The 21,227-nt window shown below is 40.5% G+C and overlaps 1 protein-coding gene across 1 annotated transcript; it reads left to right on the forward strand.

Annotated features, from left to right (window-relative positions):
* Positions 1–230: 230 nt before the first annotated feature.
* vsig8a (V-set and immunoglobulin domain containing 8a) lies at positions 231–21,184 on the forward strand. Its single transcript, XM_085793902.1, has 7 exons — positions 231–363; positions 4,067–4,242; positions 5,835–6,039; positions 8,635–8,787; positions 9,688–9,810; positions 11,614–11,755; positions 20,730–21,184. The coding sequence occupies exons 1-7, from the start codon at positions 261–263 to the stop codon at positions 20,932–20,934; spliced, it is 1,107 nt and encodes a 368-aa protein (XP_085650028.1). The 5' UTR covers positions 231–260; the 3' UTR covers positions 20,935–21,184.
* Positions 21,185–21,227: the final 43 nt, after the last annotated feature.

The following is a 21,227-nucleotide window of genomic DNA, read 5'->3' on the forward strand; positions in this document are numbered from 1 at the left end:
TCCAGCCTTTGTATTCCACTGCCAGGTGTTTGGATGAACATATCTGCACTCAGGTAGGATCAGCTCAACCTCCATCAGCAGCTTTAAATACTGCGCTCATTTTTCATCCATCCTTTTGTTTCTCCCCCCAATTTTCTTCAAACTGTTTGAGTGTTCAACAATTCTCACTGGTTGATGGATGCTACATTTGTTGGACATTTTTAAGGCTTTCTATTTTCGACCACTTGACTTCAGTGATTTTTATCTGGAACGGGAAAACGATGCTGAGACAGAGCTGCAGTCGCTGGAGGTCAGTCTCCTCCCTCAACGGATTCAACTGGCTCTCTGGCCTCTTGTTATGCACCGCCACTCTCCTGAGCTCAGGTAAGAATAACGAAAAACACAAACAACATAACCAAAAAAAAAAAAAATACTGACACGTCTCTTCCCTATGTTATCTGTAACACTGTATTGCCATTGACTAAGCTCACATGATCCCCGCAGCTTCATGTCTCGTCTCTGCAGAGCTTTAGGCCTCAGTGGCATGAGATATCGCATGCGTTACCATGGCGCTCATGGGTTGTCCAATAAAGCTTTGAGATTATGCCTCCAGACGACTGTTGTTGACTCCTGGGATTTGACTTCATATGTTCTGCTTTTTCCCCCCTACTCTTTTGATGTCTTGGCTTTTGAATTCAAATGCACACAGTTCAATAAACGTATGTTTTATGTTGTTAATGACAATAATAATACAAATGGGAATGAAAGCACTGCACTTTTAATTACTTTTCATTTCCTGTACAATATGCTTTTAACAAACACTTGAGCCACGACTCAAGTGTTTGTTTAGTTTTAGAAGCATATTGTACAGAAAAGAAAAGTAATTAAAAGTGCAGTGCTTTCATTCCCTATATTATTGAACACATTTCCCCACAGTGTCACAGACTCTTGAATGGGCATTCTTGCCTTCTTATTATATACACACTTACATTCATTTTGACAAAAAAAAGAAGAAAACAAAAAGAAGCCTTTGTGGAATTAGGGATTAATGGAACTAAACGCATTCATAGTTTACAGTGAATCAGGGAAGCAGCACTTTTGTACTCGCTCCACATGGACTTGAAGTAATTCTGCACGTTTTCAACTATAGTGAAGGACATGATAATATTGCCAATAAAAAAGATGTGCAAAGTTTGTTTTATCAAGAGGTAAACAGAGTTTTTTTTTTCCTGCAGTCTCTGTCCTTCTGTTCATTCAGTTTGAAATGAAATAACTGATTTGAGTGTGTTTGCATCAATACAGAACTGAATGGGAGATACAATCCTCTTATTGTCCAAAGTTTGAACAGGTACTTATAAAGTCAGACACAATCGTGTAGAATTGAATATTTTGTGTCCGTTATAGTCAGTGACAGCAGACTCTAGTCTGTATCTTCCCTGGTGATGCTCTCCCAGCTCCAGCTCCTCCAGCTCCTCCAGCTCCTCCTTGCTGTGTGGTCTCTGTCAGTAGAGCGGTCTTCAGCAGCTCAGTCAGATCCATCAGGTGATTGACACGGCCAGTGGAGGATATTGCACCTCTTCACCCTGAAAGCTCTTTATCCAAATTTTTGGGGGATCTTTATCCTGCTGGGTGATGAAATGCTGCCTCATGAGTTTTGATGCATCTGGCCGAGCCTGAGCTCCTGCATTCATCCTGGTTCCTCCTGTCAGCTGTGAGATCAGTGTGCCACTTCCACTTTACATGCCCGAGCTGTAGCAGAACCAGCACCGTGTTTGACAGATGAGGTGGTGGCTTTGGGCCATGAGGTCTTCCTGCTCTTTTCTTCACGTTCCTCTTTCCATCATTCAGACAGCGGTGGATTTCTGTCTCATCAGTCCCCTATAGGCCATTGTTCTGGAAATCTACTTGTTTATTTTTGTATGTTTTTGCGAACTGCAGCTTGGCCTCTCTGTTGTTCGTGTTTAGTCTGCATCTTGTAGTGAATCCTCTGGGGTAAAGGTCAGCAGGTCTCTTGAACGTTGATGGGGAATCATGTCTGCGAGGCAGCTACAGCCTCAAGAGCACGTCTGCTATAAAGGGATTGTTCTTCATGCTGATCATTTTCCTTATGCTCCTCAGTCCCCCAGCTTGTTTCCCATTTCCTTGTTTACCTGCATTTCCTTACCTGCTAACTAGTAACAACTAGTGCTGTCAAAGTTAACGCGTTCATTTTGGCGATTGATTTTGAACATTTAATGTGTAAAAAAAAATAAACGCAATTTATGTTGTTTTGTTTACTTCCGGTGGCGGCTGACCCATAACCGTGGTGACGTGTGCAGGCAAACCGATGTACCAGCTGTAGTGCTGTTATTCGTCACTGTGGTAACTTATGCAGGAAAAAGAGAGAGGACCACGTGAACTTTACAGATCAAAGTGACTTTATCTCATCAACGCGAGCAGGCATACACCGCGAGGTACTGTAACATCAGATACACAGGAAGTGACCATTTCACCTGAAGGAGAAGAAGAACAGTCCTTCAATAAAACCACCTATATTGACAAGGGGGACCCCTGGTGGCCAGCTGACTAATTCTAGTTTGCTCAGTCACTTTATTATGTTTGAATATTTTTTCATGTGAGGAATTAACCGTTTAGATGCCCAATATGTGGTTAGTTTATCCAAATGACGTCTGTTTGGAAGTTTGCTCCGACGTTTTGGGAGAAGTGAAGCTCCAGCTGTGGGAGCAGAGACCAGGACCAGCAGGTCATATCAGAGGCAGCAGCCCGGTCTGTGGAGCCGATCGGCCGGTCAACCTGCGTCGTCATCCCGGTCTTAGAAAGAGAGCTGATTAACTTACCTGCAGGTCTTTAGAGGCTTACCGCCGGCTGGTTTCATTCTGTTTAGGAGATAAATATTGGTCATTGACTAGTTTTTGAATGAAAAGTGAAGCTTCATGTATGAACTGGACAGAAGAGCAGCGCTGCCTCAGGGCTCTGTATGTACACAAATCACCATCAATAAATTAATGTTTTACAATGAACCGAACGGTCTACATTACATTTAATTTAGAGGCAAATTCAGTGCAATGTATGTGTGTATTTCTGTTGGAGGATATGGTGCCTTTCTTTGTGCCAAATTTGGAGCGAAACTGTGTTCAAAGTTTAAAGAAAGCCATTAAATTAGTCTTTAAATTTAAATATACTTTATTTGTGTTTATTCTACATTCATTTGATGATTTAACATAAATAAATATTCGTTATACGCTTCAGTCTTAAGTGGACAAATGCAGTTCATTCGTTGATCAATTAATGCGATTAATTACAGAAAATTGTGCGGTTAATTAGTTGGGTTTTTTTATCGATTGACAGCCCTAGTACCAACCCTTTATTTTTACTTTATTCATCTTCCTCATATTGACAGACAGCTCCACTTCAACCTAAATGACAGTTCTTAATCAACTTCACATGTGAACTCTTTAGTCCATGACCTAATGCTGAAATGACACACAGCTGCCTATGAAACATTCAGCAGCCGGGTCTCCAATTACTTTTGAACCTTTGCAATTGGTGCTCTCCGTGTTAAAAAGGGCACTATCTCACACATTGTTCATTCAATATTGATGCAAACTGAATGAAATTAAAGCTTGGCTCTTTAATGTAGTATCTATTATTTTATTTCAAACTGAATGCATTGAAGCACCGAGCCTGAAGAACAAAAGCAGTGCAACGTACTGGACTGCACACACTTTACCTCTGACTCTTTTTGTTGTTGTTTTTTGCAGTGCAGCTTGTTGGGTTCTTTTTTGTTGTATCCACTGTATGAAATTAGTCTTAAAAAGCTCCTGATGTCATTCCACTAAGTCCTTTAAGTATTCCTGAGTGGAATTTGGCTGCAGCTACCATGGTTGCTTTCTTAGTCACACATTCTCTGAGAGAGAAACTGAATCAATATTAAACGTATCCTTACAACTGTGTGCATGGAAACCGTGTACTTTGGTTTCGTGAATGCATAAAAATAATACTTATCCTTGAGGATTAAAAGCAGGGATTAAGAGACAGCCTTTAAGTGCCTGTGATTAATTTTAAAGACCTGTCTGAATTTCTGAAGAGTTGGGATGTGCACGAGGGATGCAGGTGACATCCATGGGTCCACAGACCGTCCAGAAGGCCGAGGGAGAGAGCCTGACCTTGAGCTGCATGTACACGCCCAGCCCCCTCGACACTGGAGCACTCGACATCGAATGGTCGGTGGTCAGTCCAGACACCACGCAGAAAGATCAGATGGTAAGAAGATGAATTAAAATAATGCAAATCATACTTAAAAACATATATTTAGGGTGTGGAATTATCTGTGTTTTGGGGAACTAACAATTTCCAAAATAATACTAATTCAATTTGGTGCAAATTGCTCAGAAAATAGAAGACCCAGAAATAAAAGCTTTAACTATGCACTCACTATTCATTTATTCATGAAGCTTTTTTTCATATATGCTGAGGACACATATGGCTCTGCTATCAGAGCAGAACAGCCCTCTCTATCCTCAACAATCTCTTGAAGACTCATCTCCTCCTAGAGCACCTCCTCTCCTAACACCTCCAATATGCCTAACTAGCACTTACTCTGCACTTTCAGTGTACTTCTTTACCCGATCTCCTTGCACTTTGCCTTATTGAACAGATTTAGTACTGAAGACTTACGTTACGGTATCTTACTGCACTGACGCATTGTGATATCGCTCACTCGCAAGTCATCTGCCAAATGAGTAATTCTAAACATGGTATTTCTGTACAAACCTCACCTGCAGTGTACTGACTAAAAAAGATAACGGGGGTTACGCAGAGCACACCACATAACAAGATCAGCGTGAAGCCTTGAAAACCACCAGAAATACAACCTTAATGTCTAAGCATCTCTAAAACAGCTTCATTCAAATTTCACACCTCTTTTCAAATTCATAACCTAATGTAATGCGCCTGTGTCTCTATTAGTCTATATCAGAATTCAGTCCAGCAGACTGGAGTGTGGATGAGGTCCCACCACCTCCCTAATTTCACAGGAATTAGTTGTTTATCCCATTTGCCTTTTAAATTAAATAAGTCATTAGTGTTGAAGACTTGTACAGAGGTTGTTTTTTTTCCTCTTTATTGTCTCTGCCCTAGAGCAGTGAACAGTTATTAGGAGTGACCACAGGATGTTGTGGACGAGTGGCCAGTGTGTAAATTACTGGTTGTTGTGCAAATTGAATACTTAAACAGCCCTGTCCTCTCAGTTCTTGACTGGTAAGTAAATAAAAATGAGTATGCTGCAAATTTAAAGCTGCCCTTGGTTATCTAGAGGGTGGAGGAAGTCAAAATCCAGCGGTTGCATCGCTAATATGTTGGCAGATAATTAGCTACCCAGCAGACAGGAAGAAATGGCATCATTCCAGTAAGACAGAGTATAGCAATCTACCTCTGTCTTCCTGTGTGTAGCATTTTGGTCTCAAAAGGCAATACTGTAGCCCACTGGTTCCGTAACAGTCAGATATCCCTTATTTAACAGCTTGTTGGAAACTTCATCTGTTGTTTTTTTTGGTGCTGGGCCTGTAGTGTAATGTTGGATTATCAGAGCTTGTTTACTGAAAACAGCTGCTTGTTGCTGCTGGAAACGAGGTTGAGAGAGGACCCTGACAAATGTGCCAAAAACCAAAACACTGAGCGAAAGAGGCCGAAAAGTTCAGTTCAGCTGCAAAGTGGTTATTAATGGTGGGTCTGTCACTGTGAGGCTGAGGCACACCTTTACTGTCACCAGACCTTTGAAAAGTAAAACCATCCCTCAGACATTAACAATAAGGTGTTTTGTTGCTCACATCTCCCTTTCTCCATGTTTCCATCAGCTGATCTCTTACAGTGGTGGAACTAAATACGTCCATGGGTCTCACGCTCTTGCCAAAGGTCTCAGCTTTGCTGCTCCTGACCCCTCGATGGGCGACGCCTCGCTCTCCATGGGCCCGCTGTCCCCTGCTCACAGTGGGACCTACCAGTGTAAGGTGAAGAAATCACCTGGAGTGGACTCACACAAGGTGTCACTGGTGGTAATGGGTAAGACTTTGGGTTTCATCCTGGGGTTAACATGTGTCACCTGAATGTATCGTTTGTAGCTATCATTATGTTATTGTTTGGTTTATGGGAAGGTAGCAGTTTACCTCTAATATTATTTGATGCCCATTTTACAAAATGTTTCAGTACCGCCTACCAAGAAGAATTCAATGATTCTTGACTGTTCTTTACTTTGTGGAGGTTGGTTTTGTTTAGGGCCACATGGATAAAAAGGCAAAGATAATGGCTTTCCTGTCTCTGCAGCTTTTGTTCTCTAAAGGAAATTTCATTTCAGGAGAATTGGTTCCATAACGTTTGGTCAAGTTGCAGGTGTTTTTTATTCTATTTTATTTTATTCTATCACCCAAAACTCTACAGTACCTGTGCTTATTATCACACCCAGTGCCCCCCCCCCCCCACACACACACACACACACACACACACTGCTATATGTGCCTAGAGGAAGCTGTGATAGTTTTGACCACTGCAGTTAAATGAATTAACTTCAGGAATTGACTGTAGGATGTCTCACAGAAACTCAACTCAAACTGATATAGAATAAGCTGTTGATGAGGGACTGAAAAAAGGCGACAGTAATTTGGAGTACCACTTCATTTAGAGGCATTTGTCTGTGTATTCAGTCTTAGGTTTTGCCAAAGAGGTGAAGTAATTTACTTGATTCGGGTCCAACTCACCAACTCATTTTGTTTGAAGAGCCTAAGCAGTAGCTTGGGTGGAAGAGGGTCACCTCAAATGGAAGATTTATTTATTATGATTTCAAGCCTGAATACTACATTCAATGAAAAATGAGTGATGTTTCATGGTTATGCTGATCTGTCTCAAAAAGGAAAACTGCACTTCAAGTGCTCTGAATGAAGTACAAGGATGGAAAGCAAAGTCCATATTGAATAGAATATAGCATATGAATCTCACAAAAGTGAGTACACCCTCACATTTTTGTAAATATTTTTATTCTATCTTTTCATGGACAACACTGAAGATATGACAGATAATAATCAGCTGATGGACGTCTATCAGTTTTATTATGGTGGCGCAGATGATAGGGATGAGCAATGATTTTCTTTCTACACAGCTTCACTGAATTTAATCACTTATTCTATGAGATTAACAAGAACTATAATGCTGCACATGCAACCCATATGCAATCCTACATCAACAAACAGTATAAGAATAGTATGTACATAAAAAATACACATTGGACCTTTTAGGACTTAACGTAACTATTTCATACATTGAAATATACTGTATGTCTAACCCATGCAAATATTAATATAACATTTACATTGTGTTTTTATTGTAGATATGTGTCAAGTCAATATAAGTCCAACCCAAATGCTGTCAGTATGTTGACATTATATAGAGTCTAGTATCTAGAGAATAGTATCTTTGGGTTTGCCGTACTGTAAAATGTGTTGCATTTTTTGTTACACATGTTAATTCGTTGTGTCTGGGCCCCTCTCTTTTTTTTTTTTTACACTTGGTTCTTTTTAATAGATGAATGAATGAATGAATGAATGAATGAATGAATGAATGAATGAATGAGAGTAGGGAGAAAATGTCCAAGGCGACTTAAACGGGAGGAAACAAAATTGCTAAGCTAAGTAAACTGAACTAAAGCACTTAGGAAAGAACTAAAAAATAATTGGCAATCATTACTGTCTCAAACTAAACTTACATTTCCAGAATATCTTTGTTTACCTGAATTACCTGAATACATTTATGGACTGAATTAAAAATGCTTTAAATGGATTTTTCCCCAAACAGCATCATCTGTCCAATCATGTCAAAAACTAAAACTCTCAAAATCGCCTTCATCCAGCCCAGGTTCAGTGGGTTTACATTACAAGCGTCCAGCAGTCAAGTTTGGAGCTTGTTCAACACATCATTTTGCACACAAAACAGATTTTTTGATCAACTGACCCATTTATTTTGCATAATCAGAGGGACAACTGACTTGTTAGAGCTAAATTATTTCTCAGTTCTCAATTCTCACACTGACTTTCAACACACTGCTTGTTACCAAAGCTGTATCAGATGAAACAAGCACCTTGTTAAATAATTATCTGTACCAAAGCCTCGAATGGCAGAAGACAGCCAGCAGCTGTTTTCATTTTGACAGAGACTGAGACCAGGCTCTTCTACTTTCTATTTCTTCTACTCTTGTATAAATTAACATGACCATACTGAAATGTGTGAAATGTTGCATGTGAAACTACCTTCAGATCTTTTCATGCCAATCAGCCTCGCCCTGATCGATACCAGTCTCTATTATCTTTCACTCTGTCAGAGCAGGACAATGTTGGGTTGAACCAACTCATCATAAACTCATCAAGCTTTCATTACGTATTGATTTTGATGATGTTAAAATATTTATTTATTGTGTATAGTCAATGCATTATTTCTAAGATTTTTTCACTCTTGGATATTGTTTCTATAGTCATTTATATGGTGTGAATTTATTTTCCAAGCATCTAATTGCCTCTCTTATTCAATTCCTGAGCTATTGAGCTGTAGCCTTTTTAACGAAACAAGATGGAGACGGAAGCATGAAGTGATCCATTTGTTGTATGGTTTTAGTGAAGCCGTCTCCACCTAAGTGCTGGGTGGAAGGAGGGGAGTTGGTTGGAGAAGCTGTGACGCTGCACTGCCAGTCTGCAAGAGGCTCCACTCCCTTAAAATACAGGTGGAGGAGGGACAGCGCCGACCCCGTCCCCGCTACAGCCACACAGAGTAAGTCTGACCTCTGCTGACGTCACCATGCTACTACACATCAAAGAGAACGTGTGTGCGTGCATGCGTGTGTGTGGTACTGTATGTGATTCTGTGTGAGTAATACTCAGTGAAAACATTTTTTTTTCCCAATGTACAGTATGCGCCTACATTTTACTCCAAGAGAAAGGGTTCTGTATTTATTCTGATTCTGTGAAACAGTTTGACTTATTTAGCATTTTCCTCATTTTTATTTTCCATATTTTTTTTTTACATTAAGCATTTGTCATTCTCAACATTATTTGTTGTAAACTGCATTAGTCGATGTCCTCCTGCAGCAGGAGACGCAGGCATAATGGATCCAAATCTGTGTGAACAGATAGAAAATCTACATATTTTTTGATGAAAATTCATAACATGAAGAATGTCTCACTTAAAGGAGCCATTTGTAAGTTTTCCTAATAGCCAGCATTAGCATAAAGACCTGTTTACTTAACAGTCTAGAGGAAGTGCTCAGCATCAAACTTCATTCCTTTGCTCACCAACAGCTGTCTCCAGCTGTGGAGAGCAACACCAATGTTGCCTCTCATTTCTATCACATCTTTTCTTCTACTGAAGTTAATATACCAACCCACTGTTACATCACTTTCCATTAGCGACTTCCTGCAGCCTCCAGTCTGCCCTGAAGATATAGCACTCTTCAAAGGGTGTATTATAAACTCTTATCTTGTAAACACGATGACGGCCTAATCTCTTGTCAAGCGACGGCCACCCACCGCCACCTTCCACAACTTATAAATGGCCCCTTTAAGTTTGTCTTCATGAGGAAAATCCCACCCGATGTTTCCTCCATTTTAGCCTCTTGTGTATGCAGAGTGTGCTGCATGTGTTGATCTGTGTTTGTGTGTGTTTGTACCTCAGACGGTGGGAGCGGGGAGCTGAAAATCAGCAACCACTCACAGAGCTTTGCAGGAATTTACCGCTGTGATGTAAACAATGCTGTTGGAGCCGAACACTGCAGGATCAACCTGAGAGCGAACAGACGTAAGAAAACACTGCACCCCCGCGACAAACGTCATGCATGAGAGTCACATGATCATGAAAGACCTAGATTTCATCCTGTACGACTTAACTGTCTTTGTGCATGTGCCACAATCGTTTCCTTGCTTCGCTTCACACCTCTCTCTCTCTCTTTCACACACTCTCTCTCTCACACACACACACACACACACACACACACACACACACACACACACACACACACACACACACACACACACACACACACACACACACACACACACACACACACACACACACACACAATTGGTTTTAATCATGGCACTCAGTGACTCTGTGAATCATCCTTATTGAGTTATTTGGACAGGAGGGTCACACACAATGGCAAGAGGGAACTTTAGTCATCATCACTTCACTTTGTCTTCACTGTCTTTGTCTAATCATTTCAGCATTACACACTCATGAGTGATGCTGAGATGATTTGGTGTGCTGACTGTCCTTAACAGCTTCATCAGGTGTAAATCAAACCAGAAAAAAAGGGCTCGGTTAAAAACACCTCGTCAGTTCCAATTAGTTGACCGAGTGTAAATGGAATAAAACGAAAAGGAGGACAGTCCATGAACAGTAATGCAGAGACATACAAGAGCTGTCTCTCAGAGGAATAAAAGCGGTGAGTGTGAGAGCAGCATCAGAGTACAGTCAGTGATTCAGCATACCATTATAGAGTAAATCATCCCGGGACTCAGACTCTAACAAGTACACTACATTCTGTGGATCCATAAAATGAGTGTGTCTTTGTGTGCCTCCTGACTGTGGAGCAGACCCCCTGTCTTACATCTTGTCCAGTCCATAACTCAAAGTCTCAGCAGCGCTCACATTTTTGGCTTTCGGCACGGAACCATTCATTTTCATTTCAAGTGCAGGGTGCCGCCCGTCTCAGAGAGAGGTTCCAGCCCTAAAGCTTAAAAAAACACTCACAAAGAATATACAAGAGGGTTAATGAGAATGTATAGAAAATGAACAAGTTAACTGCACTTTTTCTTTTCTTTTCTTTGATGATTCATGTCTGATAATATATTTCCATAATTATACCTGCTTGCCTCTGAGACATGGTTAAAAATGAAAATGTCTGAGAGAAGAACATTGTGTTTTTGTTGCAGCTGCTCATGCATCTTTATCCAGTAGAAACCCATATCTTCATATACATATTCTACATTTACATCCTGCCTAAGAACCATGGATATAATGAATGAGTAATATTCTCAGAAATATGTTTTTTTTTTTTTTTTTAGTTAAATCTGAAAGCCAAAAACAAGTCTGGCTACAGGCAATCTGCAGGAAGTTCCCTCTGGGTGAAAAATCTGCTAAAGCAACTGATAAAAAAAACAACAACACCATTTCACTCTGATATTTCTACAGACAAAACACATGAGATATGTGTTGATTCGTCAACTTTGGAAGGCACTAGTTACCATTTTCCAGTCTTTGCTCAAAAACTTTCTTTGCTTAGCCATCTGCTAACTGTCCACTATCATTTCTCATTTGGTGTAGCGTCCAGATGAGCAAGCCACTGCTCTTCTCGGCAAGAATGTAAAAAGGCATATCATAAAATGTCAAATTATTCCCTAGTAACAATAAGTTTGTCTTTCAAATTATTTAAATTACAAACATAATTTTCACTGGACTGAGACACCATAACCTGTCGTGTGTGAGAAGACATTACTTAGCTTTAGAGAGTGGAAAGAACCACACTGGATTCTTTCCATTTCATTTTCATCACATAAGTTCTGAGATTATAACTCCTTGTTATTCGTACTCATTTTACAGCTCCAAACAGAGCAGCTGTGATTGTTGGCACCGTTGTGGGCTCTCTGCTTCTCATCATCATCCTGCTGGTAATCATTGGACTTATTTATTGGAAGCTGAGCAACAGAAGTCACTACGAAAAGGAGTTTTCCAACGACATCAGGTACTGTACAGCTACAGCAGAGACAGTAGAGTAGGACATATACCTAGAGTCACTGGCAGCTCAACAGTTTGATTGCTGAGCTGCTGAAAGGAAGGAACAAATCCACACATAGGGTCTGGCAAGTTTCTACTATAGTCCTCATTTATCACCAAAAAGTCCCGCGGGTGAGAAACCTTTGCCTGTGACAGTGTTGAGTAGTCAGCTTGTTAGCTTAGCTCATGAATGTTCCTATATTGTGTGCACTGCAGATTTTTACATTTCCATGAAGTAGGGATAAGATGTTTTCTGCTTCAAGAGACATAATAATAATAATAATAAAAAAGAACTGTCATCAAAAGCACAACTTTCAAAGACAGGAGCAATTATAAATGTGTATTAGAGGAAGCAAAATAACACACTTCAAAGCTATTTGGTTGCAAATAGAAACTAAACCCTAGACTTCAATTAAAAAACAGTACAGAAATATGTAAATGCAACTTGAATAGCAATAGAAAAGACACACACAAGTCTAGACCTTTCAGATGGGGCTCTTCTAAATGATATGATCCATTTTATTTTGCCATGTTCACAATTCTCTTCAATCCAATATTGCACAGCAACACAATGGAATTTCTATCCTGAAGTCTAATACGAAAAATGCAGACGCAAACTTATTTTCCTCAAATATATCGATGCAAATATAATTGCTGACGATGAAAGTACACATCAGCTCTGCCGTACACTGCCACTGAAAGCTGAGAGTGAGTGGGAATCATTAAAAGTTTCTTCTTGTTGACTGTCTGTCTGTCTTTAGGAAACACAAAAAGCTCTCCAGAGTCAGTGGTTCCCCTGAGTGTTTCAGGCTTTCAGCTTTCTCATACAGTTAAATGACAGTTTAAAGCCTGTAGTCAGCTTTCAGTAAACATCTTTTTGTTTTAAATTCGGCAAAAAATCTGAAGGTAGCTAAGGAGATCGTTATATCCTGCATTAATATGAAAAAGGCAGGACTAGGCAGTATACAGTAGATACTGGAAACGGCTGGCCTGCTAGCATTTCTACAGCTCATATACATTTATCCTGCGTTTGTAGAATCCATACAAAACTACATACAAGAGTATTAACTACTACTTAGGTGTTATGTGTCACTTTTTTTTCTTTTGGCTCTGCAGCATTTCCCACACATTCAGTGACTCTAAAAAAAAACTCTAAAAACAGTCAGACACATAAACACAACAAGTGAGAGACAACACATTGATTAGTGACCAAAATGAATGCATCAGGCCAAACATATAGAATTTCTTGGAGTCGTCTGAGAGAAAGAAAAGAAAGTCACTGGCTGCTGTGGGTCATTTTATGTAGATTTGTAAGCATACCAGACTCCAAAAAGTGAATGGTTGTCATAGCAGGAAACATTTTTGGACTAAATGAACCATGTAAACAAGAACAAATAGTTCTATTTTTTGGGGGGTTGTGAGTTCAAACCCAGCTCTTCACACTCTTTTGCACAAATTCGAAAGAATAGTTTAAATGCAATGTATCCCCAAACAGTAGAAGCTAGAAACAGCTGTTGTCCTACCAGACACAAAATCTAGCACAGTTACATAAATATGTTGTGACAATCTGTCTTTTCTTCAATTCAACTTTCATATGAGGCTGGCAGCACAGTTTGCTCTCTGCCCTTTGAATATATGCAGGCTTTTACAGAAAAATAAATAAATTCAGGCAGGGACATGCAGCAGTGTCATTTAAGGCTACCTTCAAATGCTTACATACCACTCAGAACAAAATGGTCGAGATCAACAGATCTAATGCCTTGATGTTCTCTGTCGCTGCATAAAAACACATTTGCTGAGATCAAAAATGATCCTATAAAGATGATTTACATAAAAGGAATACATTAGAGTGTTTAGAGAAGTCAATTTTTAAAGTAGAATGGAATAAAATTAAATCAAAACAGTAAAAAAAACAAAAAACAAATACAGGAATAAAAAAAAATATATATGAAAGACTTAATGCCATTTTAATGCTTTGATAATTCAATCCGTTTTATCATTTGATGGTCCAGGGAAAACATCCCTTTGAAAAAGAGTGTGATTGTTGTGTTGGGTTTGAACTGGAGTGCATGCTGGCAAACAGCAATTACAGTAACTCAGGTGGTTCCCTTTGAAGGATAGATAAGGTCATGAGTTTGTCAAACACATTTTGTACAGGAGGGTGCTGAGCCAACACAGAAACAAGATCAAAAATCAAGAGTAGCAGGGAACTCCCTTGAAATTCTATTCATTGTATACTGCACGGTCATTTCAGGTAGCTGCTCTTAAACATGTAACAATACAATGAAGCAAGCAAACTGTATAACAGAGTCAAGCACAAGGTAGCCAATAAGCGCTGGCAAATTCTGAATCAATAAGAACTTCACTATATCAAATTACGAATCACCTATAGGACAATAAGAAAATAGTTTTCAAGGTTGTTACGGCCCCAAAGCAAAAGAAACAAAGGCTCGAACGCAAAGCAGGACGCCAACAAAGGTTTTCAACTTTGAAAAACAATGATCCAAGTCTATTTGAATTAAATCAGACAAAATGAAATATGAATCAAAACCAAACTCAAAAAGGAATGTAGATGCCGGCTGAATTCAGCAAAAGGGAGACGGAGGACAAAGACCCACCCAGCAGTTGACCAGAGGATCTCTCTCTGCCGACAACTAAAGCTGCCTAACAAAGGAACTACCTAAACTTTAACAACAGGAGAACCAAAACCAGAGGAAAGAGAGGACCACCGGCCGCCTACACCGCAAATTAAAACAACAAAGCCCAGCGACCTAAATGCATGGAAGACATACAGTAGGCGAATGATAAAACCACAACACTTGGAACGAAACAGGGGGAAAACGGAGAAAGGAAAACAAACCTCCTCCCACCGTGTTCGAGAGTGTGTGTGTGATCAGAGAGAGAGCCACACCTCTCTCCACCCTAAACACTCCCTCTCCCTCACTGTAGTGGGAGGAGAGAGCCGAGGGCACGCGTAACAAAGCTGTTGTTGACTGTTTGAATGTTATTGCTTGTGGCTAATCGGTACAGCAACATGTTGCCTAGTTGTGGACAACTCCCTGGAATCCTTTGTGTTGTTGTGTGTTGTAATACACTCATCATGGTAAGGCCAGGGCCACAGTGCATAAGCTAAAACCAAGTCCATAATGCTGGCATCATGGCTCTAAGATTGAGTGTCAACGTCAGACCACAAAACAGTGAATTCTACAAAGAAAATGTTACTTTGCTAACATGCTGTAAACTACACTGTAGCATGCTGATGATAGCTGGATCTTGCTACTTTACTGGCTGAAGTTTGGACATAAGGAAGATGAATATTTCATTACATCTAACGGCATGTTAGCTTAACACAGCTTCCCCTTGTTTATTTTTACTTCAGGTAGCCTAACCAAGCCGACTGCTGAAGATGAGGACATGTTGAGTGTTTTCTGGCCTTATAATGTTCTCATGCCATTTGCTAGATGGTAACAGGTTGATTTGGTACATGCATCTAACTTAGCCTGTGGGTTTGAACGTTCTTGAAGTGGTTCTAGTAATTCTGGGAAAAACGCCACAATCCATGTTTGTAAGTATCCAACATTTCATATTTTCATTTGTAGGTTTTCAAGCTATTGAGCAGAACTACTTTAGTTGAGACCTCTCTGGGAGGCAGCATGTACTTAGCCTCAAAGAGAAGGCCCTGATTCAGCCTCTTTGTTGGGGCTCTTATGACATAAATCCAGCTGCACCAGGGGCGATGTTCTGTGGCCGACCTTCAGTCGTAACATCTCTGAGAGGATTTCTCTTTTTTGCAAATAAACAATATCTATCAAAACATTTAGGAGTTGTGGCTCATATGCCGCTGAAAACAGCCCACATGCTTTCAAAGTAGATGTCGATATGGGAGCAGTGTCAGTGTGGGAGGACAGAGAAGCACTTCTAGCCTCAATCCTGATACGAGCTTCTCCATATCAGTGACATGCAGCAGTTAAACTCTCTTCACATTAACATGACATTGTAGAGAAAGGCTAATACAGGAGAGGTGGCAAAAGCATATGTGAGCCACACCACAGTAGTGCCTCTCACATCTGCCAGTTCCTAAACTTTTTCAAGGTGAACACTGCAGATAGAAAAGATTTTGGATGAGTCACTTAGATAATATAGCACTTGAACTGATATAATGCTCTGTCTAAAAAAAATACACACATGCAATGAGAAAAAGACTTGAGCTTTGCATCATTACCAAAGAGTTTGCAGTGCAAATTTAAACGCTCATGTAAAAACAATACGTAAACATACAACAACAGGCACACGGGCAGACAACCTGGTAGATTGATGTTAAAGCAGAAGTAAGTGATCCGGTGGTTTTGGCTAACTTCTTGTCAGCTGATGGAGTTAGCAGCCCCCGCCCTCGTCATGGATCTATTGGTCCTCGTCCCTACGTCACCACATTCACGCACATCCCTTGGCTGCACACAGCAGAGTGACTGACAGACCCGTGTTTCAGACCAAACACTCTATAGAAGTGATTGCTGTCGGACTATTTAGGACAATAAACATTCCGCTTACTTCTGCTTTAATGCAGTGCAAAGGGCAGCGCTGGGTTTGAACTGTCCCTTTTTTGACAGTCATAACACAATCTGTGCTGCTGATAGTAAAGCTGATGGCGCCATGATGAAGAAAGCTTGTAGATGTCTAGAGTCTGTTGTGTGTTTGGGGGGTAGGTGCACTAGCACATGTTCAATTTGGAGCATCTGATTTTCTTGCTACTTCAGTGCAACACAAATAACAGCAGTAACATAATGTGGCAACTCTCTGCCTTCCAGCGTCTCCACGCCAGAAACCAACCTTACAAGATCAGCAACACTGACCCGGTGTCCCAACTTTCGTCTCTGCACACGCAACACAAACGCGCCCTGTAGCCAGTAATTTCTTGTTTATGGCAGATAAGACTACATAAATACACATCCTAGCATTGTATATGATATACAATGTTATCCACCGCTCCATGGATTGCTTTTTTGTCAGCTCCGTTAAAAACAAATGCACAGACATGGCCCACAGGAGGGTTAGCAAAACAGCAAAAAAGCTGTTGCAACTTGCAACTTGCATAGTCCCCCTTTAAAAATCCATAAATTTGCATGAGCCATTAAAGAAACCGAGGAGAGCTACAGAGACTGGAGGAAAACCCTGGAAATTACTTTCATTATGTAGCAGTATTGAAGAAGTAATTATCTTAATAAAGCGATAGTGGGAGGATTTTACTGTTGGTCCTGAAGCACTGAATATGTTTGTGATTCTCAGCACACACACAAAAAAAATAATAAAATGGAACAGTCATGTCACAGTCATTAAATATAGGCTACTTAAAGGTGCAATATGTAAGAATGTGGGCAAAACGGTTACTGCAGTCAAATTCAAAACACAGTGATCTGGTTTTTCCTCCCAGCCGTAGCAGCAGCTCAGTGGAAGCAGACTGAGGCTGAAACGCCACTGACGCCGCCGTGACTGGGAGAGAGCGCTAGGTGGCGCAACATGTAAACATGTAAATTCAAAACATAAACATGATTTGCAGTCTGCAAAAAAAGATTTTTAATGCGATTACTCTGGCTGTAGCCTACTATTGTTGTTGGTGAGTTCATCATGTTATATGAACATTATTCCTGAGTCTCTGTGACATATTAGGAGGATTTTACAGCCAGTTGCTTTAGATTTCTTACATACTGTACCTTTAAGTCAAACTTGTGCACAATATAATTATTGTCAATAAAAGTACAAAAATGAAACGATAAATCTAATCAAAGTTAGAAAGACGAGATATCTGATTAAAAGATTGATTTACTTAGGTTTGTTAACTTTCTTGCTCATAGCAGTCCTGCTGTTGCATGGCAACACACACAAGCAGGCACACATGCCTTTTAGACTTGAGGCACATTATTTCATAATTTCAGCTGATGTTTTCCTTCTGAGTCCATGGCCTCCACCAGTTCCACAGGAGTAGCAAAATGCCAAAGTCGATTAGCTGTGCGGGTGTTTCCTTTGACAGAGGAAGAGATCCCAGCTGCTGCTGCAAAGTTACATAGATGCAGAATGCAAAGTAGCTTCTAAGCTTCACTGTTGGCAGCAGTGTTGACGAGGGGAGATGGCGCTTTATGCTTCTTGTCAGAGTTTGCAGGTTGAAACCAGCACCAGAGTGACTTAACTTCAGTAGCAGAAATGCTGTGAAAGCAGGGTCTCAGTGAGGGTAGGTCCTCCTAGGAGCAAACATAGGACTTGACTTGAGTTGTTCACCAGTGGGGCAGCATTGCTCCACTCGGTAGCCTTCTGTAAATACTCAACACACACTGTGTTAAATATGGATTAGGGGAACAGAGGGGAACCAAAATGACTTTGTTCACAATCATCTTTCATAAACAATAGCACTGTCATGGGGTTAGAGTCAAAGTACAAAATAACTGAAGGGGTTTTTTATATAAACAATATTTTAAATGTCCCACAGTTTACACTTTTTCCTGTGTTTTATCTGAAGAAAGGCTTTGAGCCCTTCTCTGATTGGCTATATTTTCTGAATGATAAATACAAAAATAAATGCATAAAGGACCAGAAAACAAATCCTGTAGTGTTTGAAGGTGGGTCCAGGTGGTCCTTCACCGACTAAAACCGACGTTACTCCGTTAGTTTTCACTTTCACAGGGCCTCGGCTACCCTACATGTAGGCTACATCCCCCACTGACGCCCCATAAAACCCATCCGTCCACCACAGGCAGGAGGAACCAGCTCAACACACCAACACTACATGTCCATATAAACAACCAGTCTTCAGCAGCACGGCAAAGGAACGTAGGCTACAAAAGCCATAGATATTATACATACAGTATGTACATGTATGTGACATCATCAGCGCTGATTGCAGTAAAGTTCACCACGAGTCTCTCTCATTGGAAACACCTGCGACCAAACAGCAGCAGCCTCCCTCACCACCAGACACAGGTCCAAGCTTTCACCATAGACTCTACAGTAGGTAGGCTGGCCCTAGGCTATGAATCCCACTGCATGTCTGTAGCACATGACACATACAATAAACGAGGCAAAATGACTGTCACAAACACGAGTCACAACTACTGCAACTACCGTCAGCCTGCACCACACACCGATGAAAACATTACCTTTACTCAACAGTCAGCCAGGCTCCAAACGTCCGTTAATCCACTGGTGTTATCCCCATTTCCATCACATCCTCGTTGGCATCCTGTTATCCACTTGCAATGAAAAAAAAAAAGTTTTTAGCTAGCTTAGCTTAGCCTATTTTTATGGATTTCATTGTTGTCAAAGTGCCGACGGTCTCCCCAGGAACCGCTGCTGCACCTGTCTGGTGATGATGTGCCGTGCAGGGAGGTTTCACCTGTAAACGGACCGCCGCACGGTTCTGACGTCTGATCGGCGCGTGTGTGTGTGTGTGTGTGTGTGTGTGTGTGTGTGTGTGTGTGTGTGTGTGTGTGTGTGTGTGTGTGTGTGTGTGTGACGTGCCACTTAGAGATGTTCACGCCATTTTAACATAACAGATATCCGCAACGAGCCTTTTCATATCCACAATTGTCATTTCAGATATGCACAACTACATTCTTCCAGTTCCTAGGACAAATTACGTCACTTTTGCCATTCATGTGTAGGGGTTTGTCATTACAGGGCCATATGGGCCTACAGGTGGCCTACAGTTGCAGATATCCTCTATGTGAATTACGGATAGCCTATCTGTAACTGAATTAAGACTATACTGTAGTAGGCCTCGTAATTCCAGTTTGAGATATCTACAAATTGATTTTGACTAGTCATAATTCCAGTTCAAGATCTTTAATTTACCTCAATTAGGCTATCTGTCCCTTTTCAGATATCTTAAATTAAGTTTTGACTTGGCAAAATGACATCGTAGATATCTGTAAATGGAAGGCTATAGGCAAAATTACGCTGTAGATATCTCAAACTGGAATTAGGAATAGTCATAATTCAGTTAGGCCTTCAGTTAGGCCTACAGATAGGCCTATCCGTAGCCTAATAGCGGATATCTGCAACTGAATTGTAGCCTAGATATCTGTAATACACATACACAGGAATGGCAAAAGTCATTTGTCCTAGGAAGAATGTACGTAGTTGTGGATTATCTGAAATTACAATTATGGATAAGAAGAATGTAGTTGTGGATATCTGAAATGTTTTTGACTAGGCAAAACTGAATTACAGATACTTGAATGAAAAATCCAACAAAATTTAATTGCGACTAGTCAGAAAGACATTGTTGATATCTACAATGTTATCGGATAGTCAAACTTAACTTTTAAATGTTAAATCTGCTTGCCATATGTTCACTGTATGATGGTAGCCTACAGTAGCCTACCAACCAACCCTGTTACGTAGACAACACGTCATTTCAAAATGGCGACTTGCTAGCCATCTTTCTTATGTCTAGAAAATATAATTGTATCTATGGTTTTAACAACTTAAACAACAAACAGGGTTTTTTCCCCAACATGTTTTGACATTCCTATTGCCAAAACATGCGATTTCATTACCTCTTTTATAGTCAAAGACTAGGCCTACATGGAAACCTACATTACATTGAACTACTTGTTGTCAAGAAAACGTGCTTACCAATATTTTCTGCTGACTGCATCTTCAGTATTAGAATCATAGACTGTATAAAAAAAATAGATTAGAATAAGTCGCCTGAGCCAATTTCAACAAAATTCCTGTCCATGGTGGTCAACACATAGCTGTAGCTACCCCCCAATAAATGAGTTACATTTATTAAAGCTCATTCCACAACTTCAGCTGCTGCTGTTGCCCACTAGCCATGAGAGAAATCAGATTAATTAATTTCCTGAATTCAAATGACTGAACTGAAATAATTTCCTCTGCTGTAACATCCTATAATATTGTTTTTGTCTCTCTGCTCTAATGTCAAACAGGGAGGACGTTGCACCACCTGAAAGCCGCCCAGCCAGTCGCTACACGAGCAGGAGCTCCAGTCAGCACCCACAGGTGGTCTACAGTCAGGTGGGCGGGACTGAAGGGAGCTTTTATGGCGAGGCATGCGCACACCCCTGTTCAAGCAGTACACCTGTCAAATGCACACCAGTGGAATATGACAGCAAGTACGGCTACGCAGTGTGACTGTCACCATGACAGAGCTGAAATGAGAAGCATTTAGTTCCCATTGAAATGTGTGAAGACCTACTCAAGACTGGAAAATGGAAAATGTGGAGCAGCGACAGTCTTGGAAGTTGTGAAATGCAATGATTTCATGATAACACTGTAACCATTTCTTCCTTTAAATGTTCATCTTCTAACGCTATAAATGTAGGCATTACTTTATTCATTCGTGATGATGGTGAATGTCACTGTCTGTACAATAGCTGATCTTTATGTACTCCTTTCACTTGCAATGACAGATTCAAAAATTCACT

Source organism: Trachurus japonicus, chromosome 12 (assembly GCF_045865225.1).
Source record: "Trachurus japonicus isolate A0001 chromosome 12, Traja_1.0".
Lineage (NCBI taxonomy): Eukaryota > Metazoa > Chordata > Actinopteri > Carangiformes > Carangidae > Trachurus > Trachurus japonicus.